The 14,156-nt window shown below is 31.6% G+C and overlaps 1 protein-coding gene across 1 annotated transcript; it reads left to right on the top strand.

The window, feature by feature from the left end:
* The first annotated feature begins 5,181 nt into the window (after positions 1-5,181).
* LOC134680613 (uncharacterized) lies at positions 5,182-12,804 on the top strand. Its single transcript, XM_063539722.1, has 3 exons — positions 5,182-5,329; positions 8,721-8,814; positions 9,718-12,804. The coding sequence occupies exons 2-3, from the start codon at positions 8,730-8,732 to the stop codon at positions 11,202-11,204; spliced, it is 1,572 nt and encodes a 523-aa protein (XP_063395792.1). The 5' UTR covers positions 5,182-5,329; positions 8,721-8,729; the 3' UTR covers positions 11,205-12,804.
* Positions 12,805-14,156: the final 1,352 nt, after the last annotated feature.

Genomic DNA, 14,156 nt, shown 5'->3' with positions numbered 1-14,156 from the left:
TTTTTTATATTAGCTCTACGATGAAGGTATATATATCCACCAAAAACAATTTACCCAATTGCATAAAAGCATCATTCCAAAGTGGTAAGACATCAAAACAGTGACAAATAGTCAAAAGAGTAATCTTTAGGGTAGCATTCACTATTCAATAACCGACAGATGTCGATATTATATATGAGGCTCTAAATTGTTCCGATTCTATAAACGTTGTGATTACATTAAACAGAGACTGCCAAAGTTTAGCCTTCTACAACAGATTTTCTAAAAATTAAATTAAAAAGAAAACATAAGATATGAAAGAAGACACTCACTGTCATCTATTTTATCCTGCAAATGACCAACATTGTACAAATAACAGGTATACAAATAATTTGTTTGTACAAATAAAGTCTCCTGTTACCCCACTTCCATGTTGAGCAAGCGGTAATATGAATATTTCTGTTTCCAAACCAGTTCATTTTGGGGTCCTTTTCGCGGTCCGCGTTTCAACTATGTCGATTTCTTAGAGAAACTAGAGACAATAATTTAGATTTTAATAACTAAATTTTCAAGTGATAGGAGTAATTTCAGGATAAACACAATATATGTACATTTTCGGAAAATACATAATTTATTTGTACTCGCTACAAAACAGGAGAAAAGCTCGACAGAGCCTCGCTTATCGTCCTGTTTCTAAAGCTCATACAAATAAATTTTATATTTTCCGACAACATACATATATTGTATATTTATTTCCAAATTGTTCGTTTATAATAAAATATAGATAAAAGGGGTCGTTTTTTCAGATTAATTACAGTATCAATTCTTATATTTATGATGTTATTTATAGAATATTGACCAAAAATTATAATTTATGTTTTAGTGTAACCAATATTATAATTATTATTGCATACAAAAATTTCATTTATAAGCAAATAAAAAACCACAATACTTCTTTACTAAACCATGTCTATTAAAGAATTGGAATCCATTGACTGATGTAGACTTTCAATCGATAGCATATATTTATGAGATTTTGTTCTTATTGTATAGATAGAGTTTTGCAAATATCCCATATGAGGTTTACAAACAGAGTGCATTTTTTCAGTGGTCACAAAAGTAATTTATATTTGCATATCAAGATGGATAAAAATCTTGATTACATATCTAAAACATCACGTTTTTTGTAGACGAAACACGCGTATGTCGTAAATAATCTTTGTCTTGGTATCTTTATGAGTTATTACTAATTACTACTTTTTTGTTGACATTTGTTAGATTATATTAAAGATAAAAACGAATATAATCCGATTGTTGTAACCACAATACCGTCCACTTTTTATCGAATGTGAGATACCAAATAAGACTGATCACCGGGTTTGTATTACTATGAACAACCCGGCGGTTTTCAAATGTGGAGCAAGAAATGCTTACCCTTCCAGAGAACATGTGATCACCCGTGGTTATAGCTCAGGTTCGTGTTCCTCAAGTTTTGAGTTATCAATGTTGTGTGTTGTGTACTGTTGTTTCATAAATAGTTTTTTGCCATGGCATTATTAATTTGTTTCTTTGCCTTGGCATTATTAATTTGATTTCTACTTACGTGTTTGCTAATCGCTTAGGTTTCTTTCGTTTCTCTTTTAATAACGCTTTAGAAATATATCTGCTCAAATTGCATTTAATGTTGTAAGTAAAAAAAAAAGCTGTTCGCTGCATTTGTTAGCACCTGTCCTAAGTCAGGAATCTGATGTTTAGTGGTTGTCGTCTGTTTATGTGTCTCATAATTGTTTCTCGTTTCTTGTTTTTATATTGATTAGACCGTTGGTTATCCCGTTTGAATGGTTTTACACTAGTAATTTGGGGCCGCTTATAGCTTGCTGTTCTGTGGGACTTAGGGCTCCTTGTTGAAGGCCGTTACTATGTATGTAATGTATATATGAAAAAGAAGATGTGATAGGATAGCCAATGAGACATCTCTCCACAACAGACCAAAATGACACAGAAATTAACAAATATAGGTCGCAATGGTTTATTTTTTATGAATTGTTACTTGGATGGAGTGTTGACTCATTGGCACTCATACCACATCTTCCTTTATTTAGTTGGCGCTTTCAATTATTACGTAAAAAGAAATTCAGTGAAGAAGTTTCAGAGTGTGTTAAACATTTCTAGCAGCTGATATATAGTTCTATTTAAAGAAATAATATATATGGAGCTCATGCTGTTTTCGTTTTTTTTTTAACTTTTTTTCTCATTTGACGCACATTAAAATTAGTAAATAAAAAAAATGAACGAAAGAGGACGACGATAGAGAACTAACATGTGTACACTTTGTGTTTAAACTTACATCATTTCTTGTGTAAAAATAGAGATGTGGTGTGATCACCAATAGCCAACAATCAAGTATATGACGTAGATTTGAGCAACCTCAAGTCCCTGTATGGCCTTCAATAATAAGCAGAAAACATAACAAAATGTAAAAAACAAAGTAAAGCAAGGAGACTGTATTATTAAAAACATGAGTAACGAAACCAACTTTTTGACGAACATGAACCTTTTACAACAACGGATTTTTTAGATTCTGGTTGCTGTTTATCATAAATGTAAAAGCATTATTCAAACTGATGTTTTACTTTTTTGCAACTTGTCGCATATTTTAATTGCAGGGTTTTTATGCGTTATCTTACTGTCAACCATATTTTGCATCATATTATTTATAAACAGACGTCGCATTCTGAATTACATAACTTGTAATAATAGAATAACTGATCTAAAGATTAAAGCATATCGATGAATGACATCAGGTGAGTGCAATTATGTGTTTATATATTTGACCCTATGGAAAATCACGGTATCTTATTGCATTCATTTTAATAAGTAAATATAATCAGGGACAGATGAAACCCATTGCTTAACTTCACCACAAAGCCGTCATTTAGGATTGTATAAAAAGTAGGGTGAAAAGGTTAAGATGGACATTTATTTGCTCACATCTGTTCATTGAATTTAGACGCAATCATTGCGACGCCTACCAGTTACTTATTGTTTACACACAAAGCATTGAATAAGAAAAATCTCAGAAAAATTAAATGATTTTAGTTATCAAAACTAAATCGAACAAAGAAAACCCCATTCATACATGAACTTGTTCTAATTAACTAGCTGAACAAAAGATATTATTCATAAAATTGTGACCCTTTCATTATTATTGTCATAGGTCTTGTTTTGCAAATATAATATTCATACAATTTGTGAAAGCATACACTCGTTTCAAGACTGGATAAAAATTACCACCATCCCATGCACACACATACATATATATACTTTGGCTCAACAATGTTAAATCTGTAAATTTGCGTTAGATGATATTTATTCTTACCTCCGATGAAATCAAACCCTTGCTTATGTGACATCGTGGTACATTTTCTGCACCGTTGTATGCGCATTTGACCACTCGAAAACCTAGACTACATAGACATACAGCTGTTTATGGTCGGAGTCATGTCTTACCTTGTCGGATTTAAGTAGATTGCGTACCTTTCAGATCAGCCCTTTGGTCTTTCATAAATGATAATAATGTTTATTATTACCAAGTCAGTAATAGACAGTTGTTATCCGTTCGTTTGATGGGTATGAGCTTTTAATTTTGCCATTTCACATTAAGGACTTTCTGCTTTGGAATTTTGTTATTGTACTTTTTAACATGCCACGACATGAATTTATCTATGTTAAAAACTTTATTGTAATTTAAGAAGAAAAACTCAAAACATCAAATCGTCTGAGGAGAAAGTTGACGAAACAGGGCTAGGTCAAAGATTTCTCGTCCTTTTCTAAAATAGTTCATCAAAAAGTACCAAGACCATGTTGCTATATAAATAATACATGTTCGATTGTGTGTCCTAATGACATTGTTTATCATCTTAATAATGTGGTACATAATTCTTTTATTTGTCATTTTGAATAATACTTTTACTATTTAGTTTATTTTTTTGGTGATATACAATTTACGTGCATAGGTTCTCATAAATCTCGTCATTGCATTATTGTGCAATGGCAGTATGATTTGTATTCTGGTCTTTCATTTTTGGTTTTGTGTTTTGCCTCTTTGTTACATATTTGATTGTTATTTTTAGTGTTTAAGATTAAACACAATGTTGCCTGTGAACCCCAATTTTGACATTTTTACCTTTCATGTCTGTTTGTTTTGTTCACACAACGTTCCCAGATAATGGAATTTTGTACGACTAGTGGGAAGTGTAGATAGCTATAAAAGCTAGATATTACTGTCGCAAATTGTCGGATATTTGCGACAGTAAAAGCAAGTTTTACGAAGGCCAAGCTTAGAATACAATACAGGTATCTCCATACTAATGCAGCATATTAGAATAAATACAAGGTTATAAACATTTTGGCTTAAAATGACATAAATTAAAAAGTCTGCGAAAGTGTTGCATGGCCTTTAGCAACTAAACAATGTGACGTCATGTGTATATTCACGATGTCAAACATACACACTGGGCGTATTTATAACTTTTAAGTTTATTTTTAAGAAATTACATACCTAAAAAAAAAGGAATTCAAAATGGTGGCTTCATTAGTTACGGACTGGAAGAACGTGGATTTTACCATAAAAATATTTGTACAGATCCAATGAACATCATCGTTACAAAACAATCGCATAAGAACTTGATATGATGTTTTTCTATTAATAAGAATGAGATAACGTAATCTCAGTTTTTGAAGAAAAAAAAGCACGAATTACCGTCAGCCAAAAAATCCCATTTCAAACGTGAATAAAAAAAATGACCCGTTATATTTAATTGAAGACTCATCATTATTATATACCAACAATGAAAGATATAAGGTGCATCTATTGGAATATAAAGTTAATGATTATTTAATCAATTGGTGCTATTAGAATGCAAGCTGTGTTTTACCAGAGAATAATACAGTAATTTCAACTTTTAGTTCATCTCTATTGTCCTTTATAAAAATTATTCTCCATATAACCTGTGAACAACAAATCAAATACTTATATGGTAGTACAATAGTATTGTATAACACCATTGTCAACGCTTAATGCAGATGTCTATATGATCCTAAATAGTCCATTATTAGTCAGGAACCGGATATTGAATCAAGCTTCAATTAATATCACATGACTTCTTACTCTACTTTTGTTTTCTGGGTTTGTCAAATGTTCGTCAAACCTGGTAACGACAGCATAAAAAAGATGGGTTTTGATTGGTTCATTCATTAGCGATTTTATTTCCTACGCAGATACTGTGGATAAATATAAAACAGTCAACGTGTTAGGATTATTGTAGAATTACTCGGTGATGAGATTAAGGTAAGATATTCCTAATATATTTTTTGTATTATTTACCTGACAGTAAATAGAAAATATTCGGTCAAAATAGAAAACAATTAATATTTTCAAAATAATTTTTATTACTCTTTGAAATGAAATATTCTATTTTCTTCTTTTTATTTTATAATTCTATTTTATTTGTTAAAATGCAGCATCGAAAGTTTCCAAATGTCGATATAAAAGTTTATAAAACTGAAGCTTGCAATAGTGTTTTAAATCTTAATTATATCTTGATTACATCTAGAAATTGACAATGAGGGTCGATTGAAAACAAAACTTTACGACAAAAGTTATTATCTTTCCAATAGTGAACTTTTCTATTTCTAAGTAGCAACATTCCAGCAACACCTGCTTACGGGGTATATATCTCCCGTTTGATACGATATTTCCATGCTTGCATTTCCTATCATGATTTTCTTGATAGAGGGTTGTTGTCACAAGGAAGCTATTAAATCAAGAGTTCCAAATGGTGAAGTTGAAATCATCTCTTCGTTAATTTTACGGACGCCATCACGAGTTGGTTGACCGTTATGAAATAACCGTTTCAAAAATGATATCGGATATGTTCGTTGAGTCGTAACTACAACCCCCTTTCTTTTCATAAATGTGATCTACCGAATAAGACTATTTACCGGATTTGTTATCTCATAAGCAACACGACAGGTGCCACATGTGGAGCAGGAACTGCTTACCCTTCCGGAGAACCTGAGATCACCCCTAGTTTTTGGTGGGGTTCCTGTTGTTATTCTTTAGTTTTCTATGCTGTGTCATGTGTACTATTGTTTGTCTGTTTGTATTGTTGTATCAGTTTATTTTCGATTTATGAGTTTGACCGCCCTCTGGTATCTTTCGTCCCTCTTTTAAATACAAAAAGATAAGTCTCTTACAGTGTTCGAATATAAAATGACATTTCCTTTACATGTATATACGTCTATCATGTTAATAATTGAACTATATGTGTATCAATTTTACAAATTGACCATTTGAATATCATTTATAAAATTGGACTAAAGGTGTAGCTTTCTTCAAATTTGAATGTACGTATATTAATCTTATAATTGGTTTAGTTAAGTGAGCACAAGGTATAAAGAATTCAGATTTGTTTGCTTGTTTTGTCTTGAAAAGTTGCAGGTTTGTTCTATTTTGACTTAAGATTTCGGGTTGCATTTGTGTATTGCAATTATATTCAGACTTATTTTAAATTGGTACGTTAACAGCAATTATCTTTGAAAACGTTCTTAAAAAATGGACTAACAATTTATACACTTCAATGATAATGACATTAATACAACATACATGTATTTTATTGGAAGTAGTAAAAGTACGTAATTATAACCTAATTTAAATGTTATATGTTATCCAATTTAAAAAATATGTCATGTCCTTATTAACACATTGCATAGCTATATTATACTACCAGTATATCATATTAGCTAGTTTATTAACACTCAATACTTAATACTTAAAGCGTAGGAAATATTAAATGTTATTGCCATTTGATATAAATATCAGTATCTAATTAGTGTTGACATCTCTATATATCCTAATGTGGCATTATTTAAAACATCTACATCATTTTAGATACATAGCATTTCAAATATTTTTTCATATAAATTAGACTGTTGGTTTTCCTGCTTCAATGGTTTAACACTAGTAATTTTGGGGCCCTTTATAGCTTGTTTATCGGTGTGAGCCAAGGCTCCGTGTTGAAGGCCATACATTGACCTATAATGGTTTAAAAACTGTTATTTGAATGGAGAGTTGTCTCATTGGCACTCACACCACATCTTCCTATATCTATATAAAATTTTCTTAAAAAAAAAAACTGGTGTGCTACTTTTAACAGTTTTGTATCTTTGGCAATATATGGGAGATTTTATCAAGTTAATGTGCCAATCTAATTTCTGTCTTACACATTGTTGATGCATGATTTGGTTAACAGGGGAAGCGAGATTGGAATCAAAATGAAACCAAATTTATATGTAAATAAAGTCTCGTCTTGATAGTACAGACACTATGAATACAAAATGATTTATTTTCCAATGTAAGATTGCAAATTCAAGGACAAAGTAAAAATATATCATATCATCATCAATTACCATAATAGTTTTAAATGTACTGTATGATTATCATTTTCTTATTATAACTATTGTCTAATTTAAAAGTACAGTTTGTAGAAGTAAAGCATTTATAGTTAGGTCATCATTATTTAACATCGAAAAAGGGGGGATTTGTTTCCTATAATTTTTTTTATCCCTAATTTGATGGAGAAAGAAGAAAGAAATAGTTTGGCCAAACAAATGATATAAAAAAAAGGAATCCAGATTTCCCCATACCTCATAGTGGTAAATATTGAAAAAAATGGTCGATAGTGTTAAAAAACAGTGTGACTTTTATCTTAAACTAGCATGCAGGTTACAATCCAGTATAAAAAGGAGAGTAGTGATGAAGCTATAAAAGGTCAAACATATCAATTAATATTTAATAGAAATACTAAATGTAAATCGTTAGAAAAAAATGAAAAGACCAATCTTTATACGTAAATGGGTTAAATATGGTGACCTATAGCTGTTAATATCTGTGTCATTTGGTCACCTTTTTTTTTAAGGTGTCTAGCCTTTTCAAATGTCAACAGGTAATACGTGAGAGATTACACATTCGTTTATTAAAAAAGTTATTAATATTCACTCTTCTCGAGACCATTCGTGTTTGGCATTACATCACATTCAAAAAGTAACATAATGCCGTAATTGATTAGAAAGTGATAATAAATAGATTTACTTTTTTTCATTACAAAAGGTGTTCAAAAGGACACAAATTTTATGCAACAACATGTTATCGATGTTCATATCTGATCATTTCTTTGAAAAGACACAAATCATGGCAAAAAAAAACTAATTACGGGATTCGCAAAAACAAAAAAGGTAAAACCAAAACTCCAAGTTAATTCATAATGGGGAAGACCATAAAAAATTGCCAAATCAAAGAGAATCGCGTAACACCAAAAAGGAATTAACAGGATACATGTCACGTACTATGCAAATTAACGTTAGTTTTTTCGTTTGAATTGTTTTACATTGTCTTATCGGGGCCTTTTATAGCTGAATATTCGGTATGGGCTTTGCTCATTGTTGAAGACCGTACGGTGACCTATAGTTGTTAATGTTTGTGTCATTTTGGTCTTATGTGGATAGTTGTCTCATTGGCAATCATACCGCATCTTCTTTTTTATATTACAATCGGGAACTTATAAAAACCTAAACTTAACCCCTTTACCTCGTATACATTCTCAGTATCTCCGTCAATGTCAATTACCGCAATTCATTGTTAATTAATTATACACATTCATTTAACAAAATCTACATTTCAGAACTAGAAAATGGCTGTGAAGATGATGAATCTACTACTGATGTTGATTGTTGCTGTTAATGTTCAAACCGTTTACAGTTCGAATAGAGTTAAAGGTATGCATCATGTCATTTGATATTTGATCATTTCTATCAACTGTCCTAATCGTGTTTTATTTCACAATAGTTAATCAAAAGATATAAAAGAGGGACGAAAAATACCCAAGGGACAGTCAAACTCGTAAATCTAAAACAAACTGACAACGCCATGGCTAAAAATGAAAAGGACAAACAGAAAAACAATAGTACACATGACACAACATAGAAAACTAAAGAATAAACAACACGAACCCCACCAAAAACTAGGGGTGATCTCAGGTGCTCCGGAAGGGTAAGCAGATCCTGCTCCACATGTATTATATAACTTAGCACTGATTAACCTGACTAGACAACTTTACGAGAGTTCCAATTACTTAATCGTAAAATGAAGCAAAATATGGGGTAAACCGTGAAAAAATACATCCGTTTATTTCACGATTTAGTGTTGCAATTGGTGTTATTGTTAAAATAAGCGAAGACAATTAATTTCGGTCCAAGGAAATATGTCTGCTGTAAGATATGTTTGACTGGCACTTGACGGTATCTCCCGGGACACTGCAAAATGATAATATATTCGCTTATAAATGACAGATTATATTCTTAATCCGGGGTAGTTTATTTCTACTATTTCCTTAAAGATAAAACTGATCGTTGCAAAATATTAGGCATTAATAGCTATATACAGAAAGGTTAGCAAACTCTCATTGAATGAAACAAACTTCCAAAGGTTACTAGTCAGTATTGGTTTTGCTCAGTGGTGTAAGCTGTGTGGATTCCAATTGGTGTTCCTTGTTCTTTGTGATAGTTGGTTCATTTGCTGTTGTACAATATCTCTTTTATTTAAAACTGCAATTAAATTGAAACTTGATTGTAAGACAAATAAGTCCTCTTCTGAAAACTTTATTATTTTAACTTTTTCAGATATAGATATGTCTATGAAGAATAATCTTGAAACAGAGCAATATTCCAAAGAATTCCTTAAGGCACTACGTAGTCTGGAATTGTACATTCAACATGAGTCTAATAAACTTGATCACTTAAACGATGGTGAGACAGATATACAGGAGAATGATACAATCGAAAATCAGAAAAGACCATTTGTACGAGGAGGTGCGTCAAGAGGGTACAAATTCGGAAAACGAAACAAAAACGGAAATAAACAAGATACGAACATAAAATCACTTCTGTCAGAAGTAAATTTAGTGGACAATGAAATACCACGTGATGATTATAAGTTCACAGACGACAGTTTTAATGATTTTCAAATCAATCATGCTATTAAGCGACCCTTTGTATTAGGAAATTTTAAATTCGGTAAGCGGGCATCATCTGAAATGTATCCGGAAAATGACGATGCAATCTATTTGGGGGAGCCAGGCTACGGCACTGAAGAAAACAGGCCTTTTGTGATCAATAGCAGACAACCATTTATCTTACACGGGTTTGATTTTGTAAAACCGAGAACTAATACTGACACATCATCCAATGGATTGAAAAGACCATTAGTATTATCTAGTGGGTATACATTTGGACAAGGGCAACAAGAACATGACGCTTACCTTGAGGAAAACAAAAGACCATTTGTCTTAAGTGGAGGGTTTGGATTAAAAAAACGTGGCGGATCGCATGAGCAATCTTTAGATAGCATACCAAGGTATGAAGAAAATAGTCACATTGTGAAAAGACCTTTTGTCATGGGTGGTTATGTAAGAAAATGGAAACAACCAGCAGTCGTACATAAAAATTTCATTGAAAGGCATCCAATGTTTATAGGAAGTGGTTTCCGGTTTGGAAAGCGTGGACATTGGGAAGGACAAGTTGATGGTTTAACTAGCAATGGCATAAGATCATTAGAGCCTAATGACATAGCTAGCCTTTCAGGAATAAATGAAAATATACAGAAATCCCCGATAGTTTTAGACAATAGTTATCAGGTAGATAATAGACCATTTGTTATATATGGTGGCTATCGCAGGTATACGAAACGACCACATATTGTTAGGATTTCATTGAAACAACGAGATATACCAAACACAGATATAAAGCGACATCATGCAATGCTATTTCAAGGAGAAAGCCAATCATTTCCTCTTGAAATCACACAAAAAGAGCCGTTTGGTAGGACCCAAGGAGAACTATTCCAGGATATACCAAAACGATCATTCTCTTTTCGGAATGATTATCTCTTTAGTAAAATCCGTAATGATGCAAAATCAGTTTATAGACAGCAACCATTCGACCAACAAATACGTGCTGAAAAATCGTCAATCTCAAATAGTCCCGAAGACAGTATATACTTTCAATCCGTTAAGCGACCATTTACAACCAGCGGCAACTATAAATCTAGAATTGGTAAAAGGCCCTTTGTCCTAAGTGGACGTCGAATGAGGTACAAATTTGGAAAGTGATTTCATTGAATAATATATTGCTGGTTTTAAAAGAATACTGTTTCTTTAATGAAACCTTACATCTTTTGTATTTTGTAATAGTCCAACGATGCAACAAAGGACAAAGGACTTCGCTGAAGAGATTTATACGTTTGGCGATTTCAATCCAAGCACTTTTAATAAATACGCCTTATCTGCTCTGTATGTTCTTGTGTTTTTTTCCTTGTTATAGTATTGTTATTTGATATTTAAAGATTATTTTTTTTTATGATTATTCTTGTCAATATTAATATTAATTTGAATTTATTTGTATTTAGTGAAGTTGAAATTCATGTGATAGATGCATACTGGTTTGAGCATTTTTGTTGTCGACATTATAGTAAAATATAAAGGAGTAAACTCATAGTTTTACTTAATAGTTTTGCTATACTCTTTTCCTTCCTTCAAATTTATAAAATTGGAAGATGTGGTATGAGTAGAACTCTCTCTCCAAGTAATGATAGGTAAACAACACAAACAAAATAGATATCAAAGGTACCAGACTTGTAATTTAATAAACAAGACGCGCGTTTCGTCTACATAAAGCCTCATTAGTGACGCTCAGATCAAAATCCAGTCTTCAACACGGAGTCACACCGTACAGTGCCCCAAAATAACTAGTAACAATTCAAACAGTAACACCAATCGTCTCGTCTATAGAAAACAAAGAGAAACGAGAAAGACTTATGAATCTCATCAACAAATGACAGCATAATGAAAAAAAGTAAAATCACAAATATAATGAACTTCGAGGAAAGACGGCAGGTTTTTGACTTAGAACAGTCGCAAGCAATTACAGCCGGGTTTTGACACTACAAGCATGGTTTTGTTTTTATCTCTTTGCCAGTTTATATGTTATATTCAAAATACCGAGACAAAAACGCGGTCAGTGTGGTACAAATATTCTTGCAAATTTTCACTTTATCACTTCTTCATTAGTAATTTGCTTCAAAGATTAAAATTTTACTATCTTAATTACATTTCATTTTTGTTTGGGCAAATAAATGTACCTTTTCTATAAAAAAATAATTACTGTTAGCCCACGAAGAAGCTCAATGAAACTTACAATATATACTTTGTAAAAAATGTTCCTTTTATGGTGACAAATGAATTACTTGAAATAAAATAAGAACTTACAAACAATTTTAAGTAATGCATATAGTTTTTAGATAAAAAGTTACAAACAACAAATATGCCAAAATAATAATTTGTGATAGTATGCTCGCTATTAAACGTGTTTGATATAGTAAACAGCATTAAGAAAAAGAACATGTCATGTATGCCGTAAAGAGGTCAGAGATGAATTCCATTTATCATAACATGTACAGATCTTCATAAACCTGGAATAAGAATGAATGAATAAATAAATATTTTAAATGTTTTTTTTTGTTAACTTTGTATTGGAGACATGTTGTCGAAATAGTATCAATATAGATATAAATATATTTTTTTGTAATGCTACATGCATATTTTTGTATTGTTTTCTGTTTATCGTTTTCTTATTTATATGTTTGTTTGTTTGTTTGATTATTTAGTAACAATCCTATTGTGTGGGTTTTAGACTAATAAAATTCTCATTGTTGTTCCTGTTTCTTCGTTACTTCTTTTATTGATCAATTTGATAGGTAAATCTTACAAAAGAATTAATTAAATGTGTCTAGTATACAAAGATATTTATTGGTTGTAACATAATATCTTATTCTGCAATTTTTCTTTTGGTGATATCACAATGCTCTCACATTTATTCACCAATTGTCTGAATATTCTGACATATATAGTTTGTCATTTGTTCTAAGAGACTCGCAGTTAAAGAAAATATTAGGATTGGTATGATTTCAAATGAAAGAAAAATCTACCGAAAACTAAATGACGTAAATAGTTATCAAAAGTACCAGGATTATAATTTTATACGCCAGACGCTATGTCAACAACTATATACCAGTCAGCATACGATCTACGGTAGACAAAAACCAATAGAAAGCTTACAGAGTCCCTGAAATGACAAGTTGTATAACAACGACGGCATCATGTATATACAAAACAACAGACGAAACACGAATATAATGTAATGAAACAAACAATAACAGTTAAATTAAAGCCATCTGAGTTCGCACATATAGAATTCAACGTGTTGGGGTGAACAAATGTGTGTGGACATCCAACCAGTTCCTTACCTGGGACAATGGTGTAACAGGACAACATAAGAACAAACTATAAAACTATTCACTATTGACAAAAGTTGAAGAGGCATTGACTTACCGTATAGCGGGTTATTTTCGCGGGGTGTTAATTTTCGCTTATTTTCGCGGATAGAACAAAATCGCCAAAATAAATTCCGCCAATTTAAAAGTGTACATGCAAAGGTAATGTTGAAAATGTTGATTCCGCCAAAATAATAACCGCCAAAATTTTTCGTATACCTTATTCAATGAAAATCGCGAAATTTTAGACCCGCGAAAATAACCCGCTATACGGTATTAGACATATACAAGACACTACTAACAACATCTAACTGACTAATGGTTTATCTGTAAAATATCGTTAGGCTCTAGATTTCCTTAAATGAAGGGATGAGCAGTGTTTTATCATACATTAACTTATTATCCATTAGATTGACAAAAATAATGTCAGCAGTGATTTTTTCCCCAGAAATACGCTGTTTACTCAGGTAGTGGTATTAACCATATGTGGATTATAAAACAGAACTCGAAAGAACTTCTGGATTATTTTAAATCTCGATCTTTCTCTTAACTTATATCTATCAAAACTTTCATCCATGTATCCCACCATTCACTGTGTTAAATTCAAAATTCATTTTAAAGGAATAATCCACAATGCCTTTCAACATGAAAATGGTAGCAATCGCCATAAATTTATTACTTTTGGATACTGTACAGCATATTTTGTCAATAGTGAATAAAAAGGAAAAAAAAA

Source organism: Mytilus trossulus, chromosome 8, assembly GCF_036588685.1.
Source record: "Mytilus trossulus isolate FHL-02 chromosome 8, PNRI_Mtr1.1.1.hap1, whole genome shotgun sequence".
In the NCBI taxonomy this organism is placed as follows: domain Eukaryota; kingdom Metazoa; phylum Mollusca; class Bivalvia; order Mytilida; family Mytilidae; genus Mytilus; species Mytilus trossulus.
This window is presented reverse-complemented; position numbering and strand designations above follow the sequence as displayed.

Bases quoted from the DNA above. Each gene is read 5' to 3' on its own strand.
- LOC134680613 (XM_063539722.1), top strand. From the start codon at position 8,730: ATGGCTGTGAAGATGATGAATCTACTACTGATGTTGATTGTTGCTGTT. The intron at 8,815-9,717 runs GTATGCATCATG...TAACTTTTTCAG, and splicing joins CAGTTCGAATAGAGTTAAAG to ATATAGATATGTCTATGAAG.